This window comes from Syngnathus floridae, chromosome 4, assembly GCF_059516105.1.
Source record: "Syngnathus floridae isolate MCC-2025c chromosome 4, RoL_Sflo_1.0, whole genome shotgun sequence".
Taxonomy (NCBI): Eukaryota; Metazoa; Chordata; class Actinopteri; order Syngnathiformes; family Syngnathidae; genus Syngnathus; species Syngnathus floridae.
Window position 1 is genome coordinate 3,354,306 of NC_142416.1, and position 24,926 is coordinate 3,379,231.

General features: G+C 42.1%; 1 protein-coding gene across 5 annotated transcripts in view; it reads right to left on the reverse strand.

Moving 5' to 3' along the window:
- LOC148398589 (lysine-specific demethylase 2A-like) overlaps positions 1–24,926 on the reverse strand; it is a 170,199-nt gene that overhangs the window by 91,276 nt on the left and 53,997 nt on the right. For all 5 annotated transcript variants that reach the window (XM_088372317.1, XM_088372320.1, XM_088372319.1 and 2 more), the window contains 8 exons: positions 21,106–21,284; positions 11,495–11,601; positions 11,327–11,420; positions 10,959–11,112; positions 10,774–10,889; positions 8,228–8,354; positions 7,913–8,133; positions 4,397–4,474 (listed from right to left, as the gene is read on the reverse strand). In XM_088372317.1, the coding sequence (XP_088228443.1) occupies positions 4,397–4,474; positions 7,913–8,133; positions 8,228–8,354; positions 10,774–10,889; positions 10,959–11,112; positions 11,327–11,420; positions 11,495–11,601; positions 21,106–21,284 (1,076 nt within the window). The remainder of the gene's footprint in view (positions 1–4,396; positions 4,475–7,912; positions 8,134–8,227; positions 8,355–10,773; positions 10,890–10,958; positions 11,113–11,326; positions 11,421–11,494; positions 11,602–21,105; positions 21,285–24,926) is intronic.

Consider the following 24,926-nt stretch of genomic DNA (forward strand, 5'->3'; position numbering starts at 1 on the left):
TTATTTCTAACCTTGTCAATGTCTTGACTCTATTTTCTATTCATTTCACGTTTGGTGGTGAATAAGTGTGACTTTTCATGGAAAACACAAAATTGTTTGGGTGACCCCAAACTTTTGAACGGTAGTGTGTATATATATATATATATATATATATATATATATATATATATATATATATATATATATATATATATATATATATATATATATATATATATACATACATACACACACACTGCTCAGTAAAATTAAAGGAACAGTTTTTTTATCAGGGTATGGCATGAATTCAATTACACTTTTCTGATAAGGTTTTGGTCAGGTATGTGGCAGAGGGGGTTGTTAATCAGTTTCAGCTGCCTTGGTGTTGATGGAATTAACAACAGGTGCACTAGAGTCAAAGTCAAAGTCAAAGTCTGCTTTATTGTCAATTTCTTCACATGCCAAGACACACAAAGAAATCGAAATTACGTTCCCACTATCCCACGGTGACAAGACATAGTACACAATATACATACAAGTAAACAACACAAAAAAATAAAAGCAAGAAGGCACATACAAAGAATAAATAAGAGTGATGAATAAATAATAAATAATAAATAAACAAATAACACAATAAATAAAAGGAGCAAACATGGAGCAAGTGTGCATACAGCAGACAGTCAGAATATAGCGCCAAAGTACAGAACACTACGCAGAAGGGGGAAGAGAGCTCAGGACCCTAACAGCCTGGAGAATGAAGCTGTTGGTGAGTCTGGTGGTGCGGGAGCGCAGGCTCCTGTACCTCTTCCCAGAGGGCAGAAGATCAAACAAAGAGTGAGCGGGGTGATTCAAATCACTCACAATCGTGGTCGCCTTGCAGGTGAGATGGGAGGTGTAAATGTCCTTCAGGGAGGGGAGTGAAGCACCAATAATCTTACCAGCCGTGTTCACTATGCGCTGCAGGGCCTTCATGTTGTATTCAGTGCAGCTACCACCCCAGACATCGATACAACTGGAGAGGAGGCTCTCAATGTTGCCGCGGTAGAATGTAGCCATGACGGCCAGAGGAGCACTTGCTCGCCGCAACAATGAGATGGTCCCCAAAACAGGACTGCTTTTGCAGGTGGAGGCCATTTCAAGTTCCTCCCTCTTGATCTTTTTTAACAGTTTTTCCACAAGTCTTGGCTTTAGCAAGAGTCATTATCACAATTGGGAGCATGAGGCGATTTCTTAACCCTCCTGAAGTGGCGCAGATTGTCCAACTCCTCCAGGATGGCACATTCATGCGTGCTGTTGCAAGAAGATTTGATGTGTCTCCCACTACAATCTCCAGAGCATGGAGGAGATTCCAGGAGACAGGCAGTTACTCTAGGAGAGCTGGACAGGGCCGTAGACGGTCCTCATCCCATCAGCAGGACTGATATCTGCTGCTTTGTGCAAGGAGGAACAGGTTGAGCACTGCCCGAGCCCTACAGAATGATCTTCAGCAGGCTACTGATGTGAATGTCTCTGCCCAAACAGTCAGAAACAGACTTCACCAAGGTGGCCTCAGGGCACGACGTCCTGTAGTGTGTCCTGTCTTCACTGCTCAGCACCGTGGACCTCGATTGGCATTTGCCATAGAACACCAGAATTGGCAAGTCAGCCACTGGCGCCATTTGCTTTTCAAAGATGAGAGCGGGTTTACCCGAAGCACCTGTGATAGACGTGAAAGGGTCTGGAGAAGCCAAGGAGAGTGCTATGCTGCCTGCAGCATCATTCAGCATGACCGGTGGGTCAGTGATGGTCTGGGGAGGCATTTCCATGGAGGGACGAACAGACCTCTACAGGCTCGAGAACGGCAGTCTGACTGCCATTAGGTATTGGGATGAAATCCTTCACACCCATGGTCAGATCCTACGCTGGTGCAGTAGGTCCTGGGTTCATCTTGATCCACAACAATGCCCGGCCTCATGTGGCAAGAGTATGCAGACAGTATCTGGAGGATGAAGGAACTGACACAATTGAATGGCCCTCACGATCATCTGATCTAAACTCGATAGAACACCTCTGGGTCATAATGTTTCAGTCCATCAGACGCCGCCAGGTTGCTCCTCAGACTTTACAGGAGCTCACTGATGCCCTTAGACAGATCTGGGAGGACATCTCACAAGACACCCTCCGTTGTCTCATTCGGAGCATGCCGTGACGTTGTCTAGCATGCATACAAGCACGTGGGGGCCACACAAGATAATTTTGAGTTGCAGAAATTGAATTTAGGCAAAATGGACGAGCCTGCCACATCATTTTTTCACTTAGATTTTTTGGGTTGTCTATATACTGAGCCCTCTGTAGGCTGAAAACTTTTATTTCCATCAAAAGATGTGGCATCCTTTTGTTCCTGATATATTAAACTGTCCATATCAGTATAGATATCCCCCCAAAAAATGTCACCATTGAAATCTGATGTGTTTTCAAAGTGTTCTTTTAATTTTTTTGAGCAGTGTATACATACACATTCATATATCATTAAAGATTAATTCTTTAACTATATCATGACAATAGCATAACATTAGCTTACATGTAACATCATGTTACGTTCTAAACCCACATGCTTGTAAAAGTAAAGTGTTTTTTTTGTTTCGACGTGCTCCTTAATGTTCCTAGTGCCGCGGGTTGGAATTGGGGGGTTAGATCACCAAATGATTCCCGACCGCGGCACCGCTGCTGCTCACTGCTCCCCTCTCCCCCAGGGGATGGATCAAAATCACATGGGGATGGGTTAAATGCAGAGGACAAATTTCACCACACCCAGATGTGTGTGTGACGATGATCATTGGGACTTTGACTTTGACCTCCATAGCTGATCATATCTTGACAGAGAATACACAAAACCTTCCCCGGGACATCTACTTTACGGATATGTTCCGTCAGGCATGTGGTTACGGACTGTGTTCTGAGTTGTACGATGACGCTGCTCTCGAGCCATGCCCATCTGAAGCAGTTCTTGATCCCGTTCGGCTTGTCAATTTCCCTGGGACGAATCTGGTCTTTTTTCTCCAAAACTTTCGCCATGCTGGCGAAAACGTTTGCCGAGTAGGCCCTAAATCTATCTAACTAAATAACTCGTATACAAGTGATGAAAACCCAATCACAAATTCACATTGTGGCGATGTAAAAACACTTCGTTCCCCGCGTACGTTAACAAGTGGAAATGATGTGAAGAAAGTAGCGCCAAAATGCTGCCGAAAATAATGCGGATGTTGTCGCATCACTGCTGCCAGTGAGTTGGGTTTACAGAGGTAAGCCAATTTCCGTACTAATTTTGCTGTGAGATGTGCCAAAAGATGCCATCGCGGCGGGCAAGCGAATGCTCGCGAGTCGCCAAGGCTAACATTGCCCGTCCAGCTGGCCGGCCGCTTCCCTACTCCCCCCCAATATATAAAAAAAAAAAAAACTCTCAACGGATTTACACGATTCATGACAATGATACTTTCGACGAAAAAAAAAACACGGAAATCCGCGGACCCACAAAAGATTATCATCCCTGAGAAACAGAGGAAGAGGACTTCGATGGGTTTGATTGATGACGATTACCGATAATAAAAACGTGACTACCAAACTCAGTTATCTCCCGCTCTATGTTTAAATACGCACACTTGTGTGCTTGTTTTATCCGTGTGTTTTATCATGCCCACACCTATTGACGATTAAAAAAGTGTAGTACTTAGTAATTAATACCTTTATAAAACACAACCAAACTCTGACTCTATTTATAAATACGCACGCTAGTATGCCTGTGTGTGTTGTTGTTGTAAGGCTGATGTAGCGCCATGAGAACATTAAAGGGGGAAGTGTGGGCGTGGATTTGCAGTGCGCCCTGTGTGTGTGTTGTTGTAAGGCCGAAGTAGTAGAGAGTGCCATGAGAATGTTAAAGGGGGTTAGTGTGGGCGTGGATTGTATATATAAAACCCGCGCCCTATGATGCGGTGCGCCCTATGTGTGTGTTAAATACAGTAATGGCACACTTAACTGAGACTGCGCCTTTTAGTACGGTGCGCCTTTTGGTCATGAAAATACAGTACTTTAGTTTACTGTGTTGCATTTTGATCGAATGCATTCATGAGTATCCTTGCATGAATGGGTTTGTGTTTGGGGAAAAAAAACAAAAACAATGTTTGGAAGCAAGACTTGTATATATCCGTTGTTTGATGACATTTGTAAACTCTAGTAAAAAAAAGTTAATGAAAAGATTCACGAGTGAGTTACAATTCCATTTCCGCTACTAGCCGACATGCGTGGCTGAGCTCATACAAACGTTGAAAGGAATAAATCACTTCAGAGAGTTATCAGTTCTGTCAAGTTTCCTAAAAAGATTTGATAAACATTCTCGAACAACACTGTTAGCATTAGCTCAATATGTGTGGCTGATACTTACCCTTTTTGTCCACTTGACAATAGGTTTTCCAGTGAAGGATTTTTTTGAATCATCATTGGCATGCTCCTTTAGTAGTGTCTGCAAGACAATAAATACTGTAAGTACAACTAAGAGGAAAGGATTTTGAGAAGATGCTACAGTAATGTCATTTATAACCTCCAAACTTCAAGCAAACAAACTGGGGGACGCATGTTGCTTGAAAGTCGTGGAGTCACTTCCTTAAGGTGGGATCAATTAAATGGGACTTCGCAGTTTTAAAACTACAAACAAAATTTGAAAGTAGACTCATTTAAAAAGCTCAATCCTTGAGTCCCTGACAAAGCACATCCTCATTGATGTGCACGAGCGTGACCCGCAAACACAGTCCTTCATAGTGATGTGCAAGCTGAGATAAATGGATACAAAAAACACTGTTCAGTTACAACACAATAGCAGCAATTGCAATGCTAAGATCAATACTCTGCCACTGTAAAATAGCCTACTTTACTTCTTGGAAGGGCATGACGACACGCTCCTTGGTCTTGGCATAAGTTTAGAGTATTTAATAAGTGTTGCATTATTATTGTAAAATGAGTAAACATTAGCTTATTCTTTTTAAGTTAACAGATGTCAAGTGGCTTGGTGGTACAAGATGGTGCGTAATAGGTATTGGATTTGGCCCAGGCAAATTGGCTATCCTAAAACATGTAGTAATTCCAAATTTCACTCGGAGATGGTAGCAAAGCTTGACATGAGAGACCTGTTGGGGGCCTAGTAAGGGTTACTTAGAAGTTAGTTCCTCAGAATTAACTTTTGTTAAACTGGTAGAGGGGGTGAATGGTTGATCTAGTCAACCTTTGCTGCAGTTCCAAATGTCACCAGAAGACGGTGCCAAAGTTAGATTTACCTAGCATAGTAAATTAATAGTTAAAAAAAGTAGTGACTAGAGAAACACGACCTGTTTTGAATTACACATAGCAACACACAATTTTGGATTACTACTTTTGGTACTTTGCGTCGCCATAATATAATTTGTAACGACCTAAGCAATACAATAACATATGTTAACGTAAGGAGTACTCATGATCATAGTATGGTTATGTGTTAAGTTGATCATTACGAGACAAGATGTACGTATGTGTTATTATTGATGTTGCATTGTTTAATCGATATGCAACATGTATTTAACAGTAGTTCCATTTACATATTAATGTATTGAGGGTTGAGTGAGGAGAAAGAGACAGCAAGGGATGACTAATTGATGGAAGGCTTGGGTCCCACGCATGAGTCTGACCCCGAGGTCACCTCATCCGGTTGAGGCCCAGACAGGATGTAACGTTAATAGTGATACCACTTGGTGGAAGTCTTGGGTCCCACGTATAAGTCTGACCCGGAGGTCATCTCATCCAGTTGAGGCCCAGGCAGGATGTAACGTGAATAGTGATGCTACTTGGCGGAGGACTGCAGGTGACTCATGATCCTGACACAGAGGTCACCTCGACGCCTAGGTTGGAGATGCAGCTGCGATCTATTTTAAATCAAATACAGGATACTGCATAGAAATCAAAACTGTGATGACGTATGCACACCTGACCCAGAGGTCACCTCATCTGGTTGAGGCCGGACAGGATGCACCTGCAGTCTTTTTTAGAAGCATATGAGTCATATGAGGACAACATATGACCTAATGGAAAAACTGGTAGGTGACTTAACGCACGTACGTCAAGGTATAAACGGTTTGTTCCGAATGAGAGCAGCGCTCTCCCCGTCAGGACGATGGCCCTGCTGCTGCTGCCCAGAGCAAAGAACGCCTTCAGAGGAAGATAGATTTTTTGGTTTTCGGTTCGGTGGTGGGTCAGTGATGGTCTGGGGAGGCATTTCCATGGAGGGATGAACAGACCTCTACAGGCTAGAGAACGGCAGTCTGACTGCCATTAGGTATCGGGATGAAATCCTTGCACCCATGGTCAGACCCTACGCTTGTGAAGTAGGTTCTGGGTTCCTCCTGATCCACAACAATGCCCGGCCTCATGTGGCAAGAGTATGCAGACAGTATCTGGAGGATGAAGGAATTGACACAATTGAATGGCCCTCACGATCACCTGATCTAAACCCGATAGAACACCTCTGGGACATAATGTTTCAGTCCATCAGACGCCGCCAGGTTGCTCCTCAGACTTTAAAGGAGCTTGCTGATGCCCTTAGACAGATCTGGGAGGACATCCCACAAGACAGCATCCGTCATCTCATTAGGAGCATGCCGTGACGTTGTCAAGCATGCATACAAGATCGTGGGGGCCACACAAGATATTTTAAATAATTTTGAGTTGCAGAAATTGAATTTAGGCAAAATGGACGAGCCTGCCACATAATTTTTCTACTTTGATTTTTGGGGTGTCTATATACTGAGCCCTCTGTAGGCTGAAAACTTTTATTTCCATCAAAAGATGTGGCATCATTTTGTTCCTGAGACATTAAACTGTCCATATCAGTATAGATATCCAACTTTTTTTTTTCACCATTGAAACCTGATGTTTTCAAAATGTTCCTTTAATTTTTTTGAGCAGTGTAGTTATCTTAAGCTCAGCTATGTGCAGGTGTGCAATTAACAATTGTGTAAATTAACAAATCACCGCGGTCTTAACAAAGACTGCTAAATATATCCAAAATTTAACAAAAGCCCCAAATCAAAGGAGAAGAGTCGCCAGGAGAAGGGGCGTGGTCATTCTGATGCCGTGTCTCAACAGTTGCTCTACACATGTGTCGATTGACTTTAGAGGGATTGGTGTCCTGAAAAGATTAAATTAATTCTTTTAGAATTAATTTCTTAGAGGCGGTCAACACTCGGACGAATAATTTCCGAATTCCGGTTTATTCAACTCTCATGTCCCAATGACAAAGGAGAGTTTTAACCCTTTAAACGGAGAGCCAGTCGCTTACGTTTGATAAGTGCAGGATTTGACAGAGTTAACGACACCCATGCAGTCAAAATTTAAGATGCGGTTTTGACTCATCAAATTATTACAGATTTCATTTATCTCATTGGAACGTGTTATGGTTTGAAGTGTGGCGCTTAGTCGGTAAAGGTTAAAGGAATGTTTGATAAAGCAGGTAACATTGAAAAAAAAATGAATCAAATGTGGCAAATAAGGTAATAAACAAATAAGATATTTTATTTGTATATGCCATCATTTATCTTCATGGGTGTGATGAGTGCCAGGGAATTCTGTAAGCCTGGTGGGACACACTTGTTGGATGGCAGTGACTCAAGTTTGCCGACCAATTTCTAAAGCCCTTCAAGCTTTAATGAGGTCAAATTAACTTTATTCTGTCAAATAGCTGCTCCAAAACAGCTTCATATTACGGATTCAATGTACCTCACTTGAGTGAGGCTTTTAGGTCAGTGAAGGTGAAAGGAATGTTTGACAAAGCAGGTAAAATTGGGGAAAAAACTATGAATTAGAGACTGCAAATAAAGTAATAAACAAATAAGCTGTTTTAATTTGCATACGCCATAATTTATTTCTCACACTTTACCTTCATGTGTGAGATGAGTGCCAGGGAATTCTGTATGCCCGGTGGGACACACTTCTTGTTGGATGGCAGTGACTCGAGTTTGCCGACCAAGTTCCAAAGCCCTTCAAGCTCCAATGGGGTCAAATTAACTTTAACTGCTGCTGTGTCAAACAGCTGCTCCAAAACATCTTCATTTTCACTGAAACTCTTATCTTCTTCCGCCATATGTTCATATGCCAGATCTGTACCAAACGGTGCATTTAAATTGCAAAAGATGAAAATGTTATTTGAAACTGCATAACTACCATAAAACAAATGTTCTGTCTGAGTTCATACCAATGTCCAGAGACAATTTCTGGAACTCTGGTGTAAGGTAAGAGGTCTTGGTCAGACTGAAGATGTAGCGCTCCAACACATACCAGCACATCTCATAAAAAAATGGGTGACGAAACTTCACTGGAACCTGTGAAGATAGCACAAGTATTCTAAAAAAAATCAAAATATACACGACTGTCTCAGAAATTTGGAGAATTGTGATAAAGTTCTTAATTTTCTGTAATGCAATTAAAAAAACAAAAATCATACATTCTGGATTCATTAAAAAAAAAAAAGGTAAAGACCCAATGATTGTCACACACACATCTGGGTGTGGTGAAATTTGTCTCTGCATTTAACCCATCCCCAAAGGAAGCAGTGAGCAGCAGCGGAGCCGCGCCCGGGAATCATTTGGTGATCCAACACCCCAATACCAACCCTTAATGCTGAGTGCCAAGCAGGAAGGCGGTGGGTCCCATTTTTATTGTCTTTGGTATGACCCGGCCGGGGTTTGAACTCGCAACCTGTCAGTCTCAGGGTGGACACTCACACATTAAAAGTCAACTGAAATATTGCAAGCCTATTATTATTTTAATATTGCTGATTATGGCTTACAGCTTAAGAAAACTCAAAAATCCTATCTCAAATATTAGAATAGTTCCTCAGACCAAGTAATAAAAAACATATTTATAACAGCAAAACAAAATCAAACATCTAAAAATATCCATTAATGCACTCAATATTTGGTTGGGAATCCTTTTCACCGTTTACTGCATCATTGCGGCGTGGCATGGAGGCAATCAGCCTATGGCATTGCTGAGGTGTTATGGATGCCCAGGATGGTTCAATAGTGGCCTTTAGCTCATTTGTATTGTTGGGTCTGCTGTCTTTCAGCTTCTTCTTCACAAAATCCCCACAAATTCTCTATGGGGTTCAGGTCAGGGGAATTGGCAGGCCAATCGAGGACAGTAATGCCATGATATTTACTGGTACTTGGCACTGTGGGCAGGTGCCAGATCATGCTGGAAAATGAAAATCATCATCTCCATAGAGTTCTTCAGCAGACGGAAGCATGTAGTGCTCAAAAGTCTGCATTTATTCTGGACTTGATGAAACACAGTGGACCAACACCAGCAGCTGACATGGCTCCCCAAACCATCGCTGACTGTAGGAACTTCACACAGAATTTCAAGCAACTTGGATTTTGCTCCTCTCCAGCCTTTCTCTAGACTCCGGCGCCTTGACTTCCAAATGAAATACAAAACTTGCTTTCGTCCGAAAAGGGGACTTTGGACAACTCTGCAACTGTCCAGTGCTTCTTTTCCATAGCCCAAGTCAGACGCTTCTTCCGTTGTCTTGAGTTGAGAAGTGGCTTGACCATGGGAATACAGCTATTGTAGCCCATTTCCCAGACACGTTTGTGAACAGTGGCTTTAGATACCTGGACTCCAGCTTCAGTCCACCGTCTTTGAAGCTCCCCCAAATTCTGGAAGCGACTCTTCTTCACAATGCTGTTAAGGATGCGGTCATCTCTCTTGGTTGTGCAGCGTTTCCTGCAACATTTCCCCCTTCCAACAGACTTTTTGTGGATGTGCTTTGAAACTGCACTCTGTGAACAGCTTGCTCTTTGAGAAATTTCTTTTGTGTCTCCTAATGGAGGGTGTCAACGATGGTCCTCTGGACAGCAGTCAGAGCAGCAGTCTTCCCCATGCTTGTGATTTAGTTTACTGAACCTAGCTTTCAAGGCTCAGGAAACCCTTGCAGGTGTTTCGAGTTAATTAGACGATTCAAGTGATTAGTTGAATACCCTACTAGTATACTTTTTCATGATATTCTAATATTTTTAGATAGGATATTTGAGTTTTCTTAAGCTGTATGCCATAATCAGCAATATTAAAATAATAAAAGGCTTGCAATATTTCAGTTGATTTGTAATGAATCCAGAATGTATGACATTTTTGTTTTTTTAATTGCATTACAGAAAATGAAGAACTTTATCACAATATTCTAATTTTCTGAGCCAGTCCTGTATATATGTATGTATGTATGCATGTATGCATGTATGTATATATGTATGTATGTATGTATGTATGTATGTATGTATGTATGTATGTATGTATGTATGAATATATATGTATGAATGTGTGTGTGTGTATACATGTATGTGTGTGTATAATGTGTATGTATATGCATGTGTAACTGTACATGCGTGTGCACAAAGACAAGTCTCGGAAAAAATATGATCCAAAGAATGATGAACTTACGACTTAACAGTTGACATTTCTGTGAAGCTGTGATGTCTTTTAAACTCTAAACGTTCCTTCTGACAATATTCAAAGACTGTGAAAATCATTAGGTGCAATACCAGATTTAGTTTTTTTGCAGCTGATTTTTACGAGGCTGTTTTGATGTTTTCATTTCTGAACATATCAAAATTGTTTTTTATATTCATCCTAATTATAGTCATGTAACATTTGAATTTTTACTTTATTCTAATTTTCTGAGACAGTCCTGTATACATTGTTCATGTCATCAGCATTTCACAGTTTGTATGTATATAATCCTACCCGTGTGCGGTCTTCTATATTGCAGATGTTAAGTTGCATTGGAATGTTAAAGCTGTGAAGAAAGTTCCCACCAAAGACAATAGAATCTATTGGGGTGTAGACTGCATGAATCCAACCTAATTATAAAAAGTGCATAATCAATATTTGAGAACATAGAATTTATGTACATCTGTAATCATGTTTACCTGATGGTATAATAAAGGTGCACCCTTGTCGAAGTTCAATCCTCTGGCAGTCAGATGCACGATCCCCAAGAAAAATATCACCTTGTTTTCCTGACAGCACCCAGTGTTCATATAGCTCTAAATTTTGAGTGGTGGGAGGGATCAACCAGAATACCTGACAACATGTACAGATACGTTGCTTCAATGTTCATGTGATGAAATACTGAGCCTTTCCGTGAATTAATTGAGAGGCAAAAAGAGATTTTTTTTTTTTTTTTATGAGAAGAATAGCTGAAATATACTTTGTCAATATCTTCAGCACTAAACACCACTGTGACTGTCACAGTAGAGGTTGACAAATGGAATGTCTTAAGTGCAATGTCACACACCTTACTCCCTCTTAGAACATGGTACCACACAGATGTTCCTCCAAAGTCGATGTGAAAGTCTGTGTAGCATCCCTCCACACTCATCAGACAGTACCTGTACACGAATTCCACAATATATTAAACATGTAAACATTTATGTCAAGGGTAGCTAATCAAAGAAGCCATTACTTTTGCACTTTGGGATACTGCATATCACAGATTGAGTTGGTCGAGTCCTTCTGCTTCTCTTTCAGATGACGGGGCCACATGTTGTCAACCCAGTCTATAAGATCAAGCTACCAAAAAAAACACAAATTACATGAATCAAATAAATTCAATTTATAAAAATGATAAATAACTTAATTAAAAAATTAAATTAAAGCATAAACTCTTGTCTTTCACGAAACAAATGGCTTCTGACTAGTGTTGTCAAAAGAACTGATACTTTCGGTACCAATTCTGTACCAACAGGCAAAAAAATAAGTTGATACCTGCTTTTTGTGGTACCGACAACCGAATGTTTAACTTTTCACTTGATGAGCAGTGTCAATTCTTGCTGGAACTGGAGGGAGCAGTATACGCTTGCGAGCAGCACTGAGCAGCAGTCAGCGGCACAGAAGAAGAAGAAAACTTTCGGTCTTTCATAACAATGGCTTTAGCAAGTGGGAGTGGAAGTCCAACACGCCCGCTTGTTGTGTGTGGAAATATTTTGCATTCGAGGCAGATGCAACCAGAGCAATTATAGATTTGAACAAGCCAATGTGCAAATAATGCTTGAGAGGATTGAGGCTTGAGAGGCTCAATACCACTGCTGTTCTTTAACTATATACATTAGTATATAGTTGAATATTGTTATTTATTATCAGTCTTGCTTGTTTTTATAGATGTGTGACTTGAAGGCTCCATGCCACTGCTGCGTGCGTGCGTACAGGTGCTGGCCAGTAAATTAGAATATCATCAAAAACTTTAATTATTTCAGTACTTGCATTCAAAAAGTGAACCTTGTACATTATATTCATGCAATGCACACAGACTGATGTATTTCAAATATTTATTCATTTTAGTTTTGATTATTATAACTGACAGCTATTGAAAACCCCAAATTCAGTATCTCAGAAAATTACCGTAATTTCCGGACTATAAGCCGCTACTTTTTGCTCAAGTTTTGAACCCTGCGGCTTGTCGTCCGGTGCGGCGTATGTATGAATTTTTTGTGATTTTTGTGATGACTAATACACTCGTAAAAAGGTTGTGGACCACTGTTGTGCGGCACCGCTTTGCTGGGCAGAGGGATATGTGACACAGAAGAGTGGTGTGTTGATCACATGTCCATCCACCTGGCAGATAGTGCAGTATAATTGACACAAAAAAGGGACAGAACGAGATCAAGACAGATATTACTGAATAAAAGAAGCTTTTATACACAAACAAAAACCCTCATTATGGGGGACAAAAGAAATGCTATGATGCCGCTTTTAAGTTAAAGACAGTCGATTTGGCTCTTAATGTAGGAAATACAGCTGCTCATGCGTGCACTTTAGGGGTTTCTTCCGGTAACTAGGGGGCACTGGGTTATTGTTGATGACATCTTTTTGCGTCACCCTTTTCTTTATTTCCCGGTCACGTCTACTCTAGAGCTGTACGTGTGGCTTGCTAGTTGAATATAATTAGTGCTTTGTGCATGAATAAAATTAGCATGAACCGACCCTCATCATGGAAAATGCTAGAAGAAATGCATAAAAGCGACAACAAAAGTGAGACTGAGAAAGAGTGTGGCGAAGTTTATCTGGCGCTATTCCAATCCGACACTGAGGAGGAAGACTTTGATGGTTTCAGTGCACAGGAGGAAGACAAAGACGGCTCTCAGTGACTTTTATTTGTATTTTTTTAATCAGCCCTGTTAGAGCTATGCTACCGTGTTGCTGCTGCCGCGTCTCAGTGACTTTTATTGTTAAAAAAATGTATATATACACTACCGTTCAAAGGTTTGGGGTCACATTGAAATTTCCTTATTTTTGAAGGAAAAGCACTGTACTTTTCAATGAAGATAATTTTAAACTAGTCTTAACTTTAAAGAAATACACTCTATACATTGCTAATGTGGTAAATGACTATTCTAGCTGCAAATGTCTGGTTTTTGGTGCAATATCTACATAGGTGTATAGAGGCCTATTTCCAGCAACTATCACTCCAGTGTTCTAATGGTACAATGTGTTTGCTCATTGGCTCAGAAGGCTAATTGATGATTAGAAAACCCTTGTGCAATCATGTTCACACATCTGAAAACAGTTTAGCTCGGTACAGAAGCTACAAAACTGACCTTCTTGTGAGCAGATTGAGTTTCTGGAGCATCACATTTGTGGGGTCAATTAAACGCTCAAAATGGCCAGAAAAAGAGAACTTTCATCTGAAACTGGACAGTCTATTCTTGTTCTTAGAAATGAAGGCTATTCCATGCGAGAAATTGCTAAGAAATTGAAGATTTCCTACAACGGTGTGTACTACTCCCTTCAGAGGACAGCACAAACAGGCTCTAAGCAGAGTCGAAAAAGAAGTGGGAGGCCGCGTTGCACAACTGAGCAAGAAGATAAGTACATTAGAGTCTCTAGTTTGAGAAACAGACGCCTCACAGGTCCCCAACTGGCATCTTCATTAAATAGTACCCGCAAAACACCAGTGTCAACATCTACAGTGAAGAGGCGGCTGCGGGATTCTGGGCTTCAGGGCAGAGTGGCAAAGAAAAAGCCATATCTGAGACTGGGCAACAAAAGAAAAAGATTAAGATGGGCAAAAGAACACAGACATTGGACAGAGGAAGACTGGAAAAAAGTGTTATGGACGGATGAATCCAAGTTTGAGGTGTTTGGATCACAAAGAAGAACGTTTGTGAGGCGCAGAACAAATGAAAAGATGCTGGAAGAATGCCTGAGGTAATGTGATGGTCTGGGGTTGCTTTGGTGCTGGTAAGGTGGGAGATTTGTACAGGGTAAAAGGGATTCTGAATAAGGAAGGTTATCACTCCATTTTGCAACGCTATGCCATACCCAGTGGACAGCGCTTGATTGGAGCCAATTTCATCCTACAACAAGACAATGAGCCCAAACACACCTCCAAATTGTGCGAGAACTATTTAGAGCAGAAGCAGGCAGCTGGTATTCTATCGGTAATGGAGTTGCCAGCGTAGTCACCAGATCTGAACCCCATTGAGCTGTTGTGGGAGCAGCTTGACCGTATCGTACGCAAGAAGTGCCCATCCAACCAATCCAACTTGTGGGAGCTGCTTCTGGAAGCGTGGGATGCAATTTCTCCAGATTACCTCAACAAATTAACAGCTAGAATGCCAAAGGTCCGTAATTGCTGCAAATGGAGGATTCTTTGACGAAAGCAAAGTTTGATGTAAAAAAAATCTTATTTCAAATACAAATCATTATTTCTAACCTTGTCAATGTCTTGACTCTATTTTCTATTCATTTCACAACGTTTGGTGGTGAATAAGTGTGACTTTTCATGGAAAACACAAAATTGTTTGGGTGACCCCAAACTTTTGAACGGTAGTATATATGTTATCATGTGTTCTCTAATCAATGCTTACAGCAATATTACTGCAATATATGCTTGCTGTTTGGCTTTGCTGTTTTTTATGCTGTGCTACAGAAAAAAAAGGTTACAGCTGGGTCACGAGAGAGGTGACGGCTGGGTCAGGCAGGACGCAGCTACCAGCTTGCAACTCTGCAATAAGAGAACGTCTACCGAGACAATTCGTAGAAACAACATGCCTGACCACAGTTTTACACTCTCAGATGGAGCGGCAAGAAAACGTCAAGTTTCCTGTTTTTATCATAGAGACAAAGAGAGATGCTGATTGCTTAAATTGTTTTGCAGACATTGCCATATAGGTATGCAACACCTTGTGTTTATTTTTGCTAACGAGACAAAGCCCACATGCTTTCCCCCCTCCCTTAGGGGCTTTTGTCTCACATTGTGAGTAGGACAAATCCAAATAAAAAGAGTAGGAGTGCATACAGATATTTAGTGTAGTGAGATTGTTGTAAGCTATCTGTACTGCACTCCGCACATGTCAGTAAAATAAACCTGACATTTATCATTATTTTTTTTTTTATCCAGCCCTATGAGTGCTGTGTTACTTCCGTGTTGATGCTGTGTTACTGCCGTGTCACAGGCATTGTTTGGAAGAAAAGTTAAGGTATGTTATTAAAACTTTGAAAACTCATTCTGTGTACCATCTTTCTTTGTAATAACTCGCGGGCACATGCGGCTTTTGGTACAGTGTCTTATGTATGAAAAAAAAACAAGATTTTCCCCTAATTTTTGCTCGTTAGGTTTATAATCAGGTGAGGCTTACAGTCCAGAAATTACAGTAGAATATTTTGAAAAGGTTCAATATAGAAGACACCTGGTACCATACTCGTCAGCTGATTACCTCAAAACACCTGCAGATGCCTTTAAATGAACTCTCAGTCTTGTTCTGAAGGCTACACAATCATGGGGAAGACTTCTGACTTGACAGTTGTCCAAAAGAGCACCACTGACATCTTGCACAAGGAGGGCAAGACACAAAAGGTGATTGCTAAAGAGGCTGGCTGTTCGCAGAGATGTGTCCAAGCACATTAATAGACAAGTGAAGGGACGGAAGAAATGTTGTGCAAAAAAGTGTACAAACTATAGGGATAACCGCACCCTGGAGAGAATTGTGAAACAAAATCCATTCAAGAATGTTGGGGAAATTCATAGAGTGGACTGCAGCTGGAGTCAGCGCTTCACGAACCACCACAAAGAGACGCATGAAAGACATGGATTTCAGCTGTCGGATTCCTTGTATCAAGCCACTCTTGAACAACAGACAGCGTAAGAAGTACAAAAAGGACTGGACTGCTGCTGAGTGGTCCAAAGTTATGTTCTCTGATGAGTGTAAATTTTGCATTTTCTTTGGAAATCAAGGTTCCAGAGTCTAGAGGAAAACCACAGAATCCAGAAGTCCAGTGTCACGTTTCCGCCGTCAGTGATGGTGTGGGATACCATGTCATCTGCTGGTGATGGTCCACTCTGTTTTCTGAGGTCCAAGGTCAATGCAGCCGTCTACCACGAAGTTTTAGAGTACTTCATGCTTCCTGCTGCTGACCCACTTTATGGAGATGCAGATTTCACTTTCCAACACGAATTGGCACCTGCACACAGTGCCAAAACCACCAGTACCTGGTTTAAGGACCATGGTATCTCTGTCTTTGATTGGCCAGCAAACTCGCCTGACCTTCACCCCATTGAAAATCTATGGGGTATTGTGAAGCGGAAGATGAACTACGCTAGACCAGGTCATGTCCAAAGTCTGGCCCGGGGGCTAGATTTCATATGGCCCGCAGCTTTGGTCTTATAATGTACAGTAATCCCTCATTTATCGTGGATAATTGGTTCCAAAAACCACCCGCGTTAAGTGAAATCTGCAAAGTACGGTCACCCTCTCTGCTGTACATTTATTTATTTTTTTTAATCGGTACATTTTGTGTGTGTCAATAAATGTATATGAAACCATTTAAGTGTATATGTTATTATTAGAACATTAAATAGTTGTTTCAAACAAGTACATTTCTTGACTGTTGGTCAAGAAGTCTTTGATCCAGGTGCAAGTGAGAGAGGGGAGGCCCAGATTGTCCAGCTTTGTGACCAGAACGTTTGGGATGAATGTATTGAAAGCCGAGCTGTAATCCACAAAGAGCATTCTCGAATAGCTCTGCTGCTGTTCCAGGTGTCTCAACACAGCATGCAGAGCTATGGTGATGGCTTGGTATGCGAACTGATGGGGATCGAGTGTGGGGGGGAGGAAGTCTTGATGTGTTGGAGAACCAGTCTCTCGAAGGACTTCATTATTACTGGGGTGAGGCTGGTTGGGGGTGAATATTTTGGTATGGGGATTATTGTGGCTGACTTCAGGCAGGTAGGAATGACTGCTTGTGCCAGCGAGAGGTTATAGATCCTGCAGAAAATCGAGGACAGCTGGTGGGCGCAGGCTCTGAGCACTTTGCCAGGTACTCCATCTGGACCAGGAGCCTTCCTGGGGTTTACTGCCTGGCGCACACGCCTCACCTCCTGCTCCTTCACAGTGAGTGGAGGGGTGCTGGGATCTGGTGTGGAAGGAGGTGGGGGGAGGGCTACAGCAGGTGACTGAGGCTGTGGTGATTCAAAGCGGGCAAAGAAGCAGTTGAGCTCCACTGCCAGCGACTCACTTGGGTCTGACGTCACCTCACAGCCCCTGAAGTTGGTGATGGTCTGGATGCCCTGCCACACCTCTCGTGGTCTGCTGCTGGCAAGGTGGGACTCCATCTTCCTCATGTACTCCGCTTTGACTTTTTTAATCCCTTTCTTCAGGTCAGCCCGAGTTGAGCTGTAAAGGGCTCTGTCGCCTGACCTGAAGGCAGAGTCACGGGCCCTGAGGAGTGAACGGACCTGGCTGGTCATCCAGAGTTTCTGGTTGGGAAAGATCTGAATGGTTTTGTCCACACATACAGCTCCCATGCAGAATTTGATGTAGTCCAGGACTGACTCCGTGAACATGGCCAGGTCTTGGTGGTGAAATAGGTCCCAGTCCGTGTTTTGAAGCCAGTCCTGGAGTTGACTGAGTGCATTTCCAGGCCAAGTTGTTACAGTCCTTATGGTGGGCCTGGATCTGCGTCTGAGAGGAGTGTATGCGGGGATGAGTAGCAAGGAGAGATGGTCTGACTGTCCGAGGTGGAGGAGGGGCGTGGCTCTGTACCCGTGCTTGATGTTAGAGTACACGTGGTCCAAAGTCCTTTCCCCTCTTGTTGGGCACTTAACGTGTTGGTGAAACTGCGGGAGTACAGTCTTCAGATTGTTCCTATTAAAGTCTCCTGCTATTACGTGAACACCATCGGGGTGGGCGTGCTGCTGTTCATTAATGGTGTTCAGCAGGAGAGTGCTGCGCTAGCGTTAGCATTTGGTGTGATGTAAACAGCGGTGATGATCACCACTGTTACCTCTCAGTAGAAAAAAGGGCCGACATCTAACAGACGTACTCAATATCGGTGGAGCAGTGCCTCGCTATGATCCTGCTGTTGCACCAGTCCTCATGCACGTAGATACAGAGCCCCCCAACTGTTTTTTTGCGGGAGTCCACAGTCTGCTCCCAGCAGTGTAGCAAACGACCTGCTAGCTGCACGCTCGCATTGGGGATCTTCAGATGCAGCCAGGTCTCCGTGATAATGAGGGCACAGCAATCACGAACTCAGCGATTTCCTGCAAGCTGTAGTTCCAGATCTTCCATTTTGTGGGTGAGGGATCTGGCGTTGGTGAGATACAGGCTCGGGAGGGGTGGCTTGTGCGGTTGGTTCTTTAGCCTTAGCAGGAGGCCGGACCTGTGGCCTCGCTTCTGCTTCCTCTCCCTCCTCCGCCTGCGGCGCTTTCCAGTCCCGACAACAATCCACGGAGAGTCCGGCGGTCTTGCTAGTTCGTCTGGGATGTTTTAGCTGTATTGAAATTCCCTCGAGACTGCAGTCTTATGTTGACAGCCGATGTCTACGAGGTCCTGTCGGCTGTAGTGGTGTGCCGCCGAAGCAAAAATAAAAAAAGTCCATAAATAGACACATAGAAAACGCAAAAACAAACAAATGAGCTAAACGCCGCTATTGAAGCATCCTGGGCATCCATAATACCTCAGCAATACCACAGGCTGAATGCCACCATGCCACGCCGCACTGGTTGCAGTAATCCGTGCAAAAGGATTCCCAACCAAGTACTGAGTGCATTAATGGACATTTTCAAATGTTTGATTTTGGTTTGCTTTTATAAATCTATTTTTTTACTTGGTCTGAGGAAATATTCTAATAACTTGAGATAGGACATTTGAGTTTTCTTAAACTGTATGCCATAATCAGCAATATTAAAATAATAAAAGGCTTGCAATATTTCAGTTGATTTGTAATGAATCCAGAATGTATGACATTTTTGTTTTTTTAATTGCATTACAGAAAATAAAGAACTTTATCACAATATTCAAATTTTCTGAGACAGTCCTGTATATTATATACAATATATATATAATATATATAATATATATAATAAGGTATTTGTTTTAATTTCCATGTTGTTTCATCTTGGCTCTTACCTGTCACTACATTAATGAGAAAATGCAGTTGTGTACATCTGTTTTGGGTGTGCAATACTTTCAACAAAGTCACACTGCTCACAATTTGGCCCAAGTCAAAAGGGCTGTCTCAGAAAATTAGAATATCACAATATTCTAATTTTCTGAGACAGTCTTGTACATGTTGAAGTAGTTGCATATAAGTTATCCCATATTTACTCAATGTTTGTTTAAGTAACTCCAAACAAGTTATCCCATTTTTACTGTTTGCAAAAAAGGTATCCGATTATTTACTCAATATTATTATTGTGTGAAACTTAGCAAGAAAGTCTAGTGCATTGTTTCACAGGAACACGGCACTCAGCACGCTTGGAGATATCTAATCACAGTCGAGGACTAGGCTGCCAACCAACTGAGGAGAGACTCTGCACTGCTGGGGTCACGGAAAGGCCAAGGTTCTGTCGGCCCACTTCGTTAGCTAGGCAGCGTTGCTACGGCAAAAACTCCCCTCTCTTCAGTGTAGTAAAGGGAAATGTGCTTTTGGGAGTTTGCAAACATATTTTTAAGGTTGTGTTAAACTTATAATCATATTAATATCTAGTATTGGAGTGCTCGTGTGGATTGGTGGGGGCCGAGGAATGTGCAGGCAAACTGCATGAACTTGTTTTCTTCGAAGTGTTGTGGAATAGGCCCGGATAGGGAGTACCGGAGGAGACCACCTCAAGGTCGGTGAGGAACGAGAACAACAGCACGTCTATGAGACACGGCTTCGAGGGGAAAACCCAACCGTCTGACCTCAGCGACACCTGGACCGGGGAGGAGATGGCCATCGACCAATCATCTCACAATATTTTGCATGCTTTAATATTCATATTGTGTTTCTTTAAAACTGGGCAACCCGGAAGAATGTGTCGTCTTTTGGTGGTCACAAAAACGCACGAGTTTTAGTGTGAGGGACCCGGGACCCAGGCCTGTATTAGTGCGCTTTGTCAGGAATAAACAATTGGTAAATTTGGTCTGATTGATCTACTGGTCTTCTCTTTGACAGAACGAACTCGCAAAATTGTTAGGTGCGCCAGTGTGTGAATTAGGACATAGCAATTTATGTGTTAAGTGTTGATCGCAATTTGGAGTCAGATCAATAACTAGAATCCGTAACCTAACAGTAGCAACGCCTTTGTAACCAGGAAAACCCAAAATAAAAAGAGGAGATAGCAGACTAAGACCTCAGAATTGACGGAGAATGTAACTGAAACACTCTTTGTCTCTTCTCCTCACGAGTAAAACGAATACTGGTTGTCTTCTCCTCTTTGTTTCAGTGTGTGAATTAATGTTTGATGGTATAAGACCTGACAGTAGTCTTCTCTGACAGTACGTGCAAAAAAGACTAAATTCCTTCAAAAAGCACCTTCCCAAGACAAATTCCTGGTCGCGGGGCAAGGAGCTAGAGGAGATACATATGAAGACACAAAGTACAAAGAGCTAAACCACAAAATTTTAAAATGTTATTAAGATTTTGAAGCTGAACAGGAATAAGGAATAAAGTGAAGGGAACTGCCAAGCACCTGAGCAAGGTCTGAAGGGCAAAATAAGATCACAATCACATTCATACGTTATCACATTCTTGAAAACTAGTTGAAATTGTACATTTTGTTTGGTTCATGAATTTATGCATCGGTGTACATACTGTAGAAGGTCTCTTGACCAGGTTTTCCAGCTTTGTGTGGCTAAACTCCAGGCTGATGACATTGAAGAGCCTGTCTCGCTGAGACGAAGGACTCTCATAGTACCGTGTCCACTGGGCCATGGACATCTCTGTCCCCTTCTGAGTGCTTACATCCATGACATCGATCATACGTCTGCTTCCTGAGTAGAGAATAAAACATTATACCGTATTGGCCCGAATATAAGACGACACCGATTACAAGACGACCCCCTCTTTTTCAAGACTCAAGTTTGAAAAAATACTTTTTGACTCAAGTTTGAAAAAAGACTTTTTGAACACCAAATTTATTTTTTTATACAGAAAATTATTACAGTACATCTGAAACAAATGATTATAACAATATATTCAAAAGAAAAAGCATGATATTTTGCCTCATTCAAATCATGCAAAAACTGAACACACATCTTAATATCTGAACATTTAAATATGTAAACTAAAGTGCAATCACATTTGTAAATGAATGGCTTCTGATTTTTGAAATGTACGTAAATCAACCGATCTACTGTGATAAAACAACAAAATTGCAATAACTGCATTAACCATCAAAGTGAAGTCTAACTGTAACTGTTTTGAAACAAATCTGAATAAGGAAAAACATTGCAATAAAATAATGTAAACTGCTACCTGTTAGGGTTGATAGATTAGTTTGATCCTATGATTATGTTGGAATGTAACCTGTAATAATTAACCTAGCTTGTCCTATCTTAAAAAAAGTAGTAGAACAAAGTGCTAAGATCTTTTGAACTGATTGACCAGCTGCAGAGGAAGCAATCAAAGTTGTTCTGTTTACACAACGTCGTAAAAGACCCCCTGCTATGCTTTGACCAGCAGGCCAGGGGCTTCAACCCCATCCTGTCCACTCTCACCCGACTCGCACCCCCATCTTGTTTCTCTCAATAAAAATGTTCTTGCAAGAAGCCTGAGTCAGACCTCATTCGATCATCGCTGTACGCACAGCGACGAATGACTCTCCACTTGCAAGTGCTTAAAAAAGGCATACAGTCTCCCGTGTGGTTCTTGCAAAAATAAGTTACAGTGAGCACCACTGTAAGGCAAAACATTGCAATAAAATAAAAATAAACTGCTACCGCTATAGTTGGGAAGCCTGAGGGCTGTATAGGGGGTTGGCTCAGATGGTTATGCTCTTTTCGCCCCCGGGTGTTGGTCAGAACACAGGAGGGAAGACGTGGTTTCAGTTTTGATTGCTTTTCTGAATTATTGGCAAAAAAGTAACAGGCACTGTGGCTCATAGGGGTATACAGGCAAATTGGCAAAAGGGTATTGTGTGAAGCGTGTGAAGGGTGTGTGAGGTTTGTGGTGTGTGTGTGTGTGTGTGTGTGTGTGTGTGTGTGTGTGTGTTTCTGCCACAGACAGAAATACAATACGCAAGTCAACGCTCAACCTCTGACGTCACACAACACTCAAGACGGCACACATTACATAACTAACTGCGCGTAATGGTTCCGCTATACTTACTGTATTTTTCAGACTATAAGTCGTTTTTTTTTCATAATTTGGGTGGGGGAGCGATTCATACTCAGGAGTGACTTATGTGAATTTTTTCACAAATTATTACTTGATCATTAACACTCTACTTACTTAGTAGTAAAGTTGATCACTGCACGTTATTTTCACTTTAAACCGCATGAGGGCGCACTATGGCTGTGGAATAATTGGAGCCTCACTGACAGAGTTCTATTCACTGACTTCCGAAGATTTAATGATTTGGAGTGACACAGATTATTCGATTTGATATACAGTTTATTTAGAGTAGCAACGTGTATGTTGTTAGACTTCAGTAATTTCCGATTTTCTAGGGAGGCCGTGAAGGCAGCGGGGGGAGGGGGGGGAGAGAGCAATCCAGGGCGCTTGCGTGTGTTGGCTCACATGTTGAGCTCTTGATTTGTGAAATAAAGAGCCAGTTACCAAACCCACGTCTTGCCTGGTACTTTGGTAACGCTACAATATAGTTAAATACATAGATCTGTGGAACAATTGGAGCCACCATCTGAAGACGAGGCTAACGTCAGCAGCGCACGTAGGTCCGGAATCGACAGCTGTTTTTTGGGGGGGGGGGTTTTGACACAGAGGATGAATGCGGCTCGGTGGCGCACTGGGTAGCACGTCCGCCTCACAGTTAGGAGGGTGCGGGTTCGATTCCACCTCCGGACCTCCCTGTGTGGAGTTTGCATGTTCTCCCCGGGCCCGCGTGGGTTTTCTCCGGGCACTCCGGTTTCCTCCCACATTCCAAAAACATGCTTGGTAGGCCGATTGAAGACTCCAAATTGTCCCTCGGTGTGAGTGTGAGTGCGATTGGTTGTCTGTCTCTGTGTGCCCTGCGATTGGCTGGCAACCAGTTCAGGGTGTCCCCCGCCTACTGCCCGATGACGGCTGGGATAGGCTCCAGCACGCCCGCGACCCCCGTGGGGACTAAGCGGTTCAGAAAATGGATGGATGGATGGATGAATATTCCGATGGATTTAATGATTTGGAGTGACACGGATGGTTCGTTAAAATTGCTGTTTATATTACATTTATTTGATATATCTAGTCTGACATCAACGTCGCACGTAGTTCCGGTGTCAACAACTGTGTTGTAGTTTTTTTCCGTCTTTTTTAAGTGACACGGAAGACGACGATTCTGATGAATTTATTCATTTGGAGTGACACGGATGGTTTGATAAAATTGTTGTTTATATTACATTTATTTGATATATCTAGTGTGACGTCCGTGGCGCAGGTAGTCTTTCCGGCGTCAACAGCTGTTTTTTTTTTTTTTTGTTTTTCCAAGTGACACGGAAGACATAGATTCTGATGGATTTATTAATTCGGAGTGATGACACGGATGGTTCAATAAAATAGTTGTTTATATGATTGATATATGGGCCTGTAGAAAATTTGAACTGCAACGCGCCGCTGACGTCGGACTTGTTTACATAAAGGAGGACCAACTCCATCGATGGCTTTAATGATTTGGAGTGACACAGATGGTTTGATAAAGGTGTTATTTATGTTATAGTTATTTGAATAACTGTTATTGTTAAATCAGGCCCGTTCTCAGCTTCTCGTTTGTGTTTATGTCACGCTAGCACACCGTATCGTTTAGCCTGTTGTTGCTCGTTCATGTCTGTTCTTGGTGTTGGATTTTGTCGAATAAATTTCCCCCAAAATGCGACTAATACTCCGGAGCGACTTATGTTTTTTTTTTTTACTTTATTGTCAATTTTATGGCTGATGCGACATATATTCTGGAGTGACTTTTAGTCCGAAAAAATACGGTAAATAACTATAAACGAAATACTCTCTGCAACACACCAAACATAAGCCATCGAGACAACAAAATACATTTGCTGGTGACCATTAGTCGCTGTGGCGCTGCTTAACGGCTACTCGTACGATGCGAGGCAAACTTAAAGGAGCGTGCCGGTGCTGTCAATCAAACAGCGCGCACACGAAGCAAACCGCGATCGGCCAAACGGCACAACAGTGGACAATAGTAACAATGAAATGTACATACTCACTTTGTGTCAAAGACGCACACGATCACAGCAACATACATAGTCAATACCTGCAACCTTTAACTCACAAGCTCAAGCTCCAACAATCACGATAAGCTGAGGTAACTCACGCGAGACTTAAGGCACGGTGATGTAACTTCACTTTAAAGATATCTGGCGCCATCTAGTGTTGTGAATATTTATAATGTCTAGACCCCGAATGTAAGACCACCCCTACTTTTCCAGTCTTATTTCAATGCAAAAAATATCGTCTTATATTCGGGC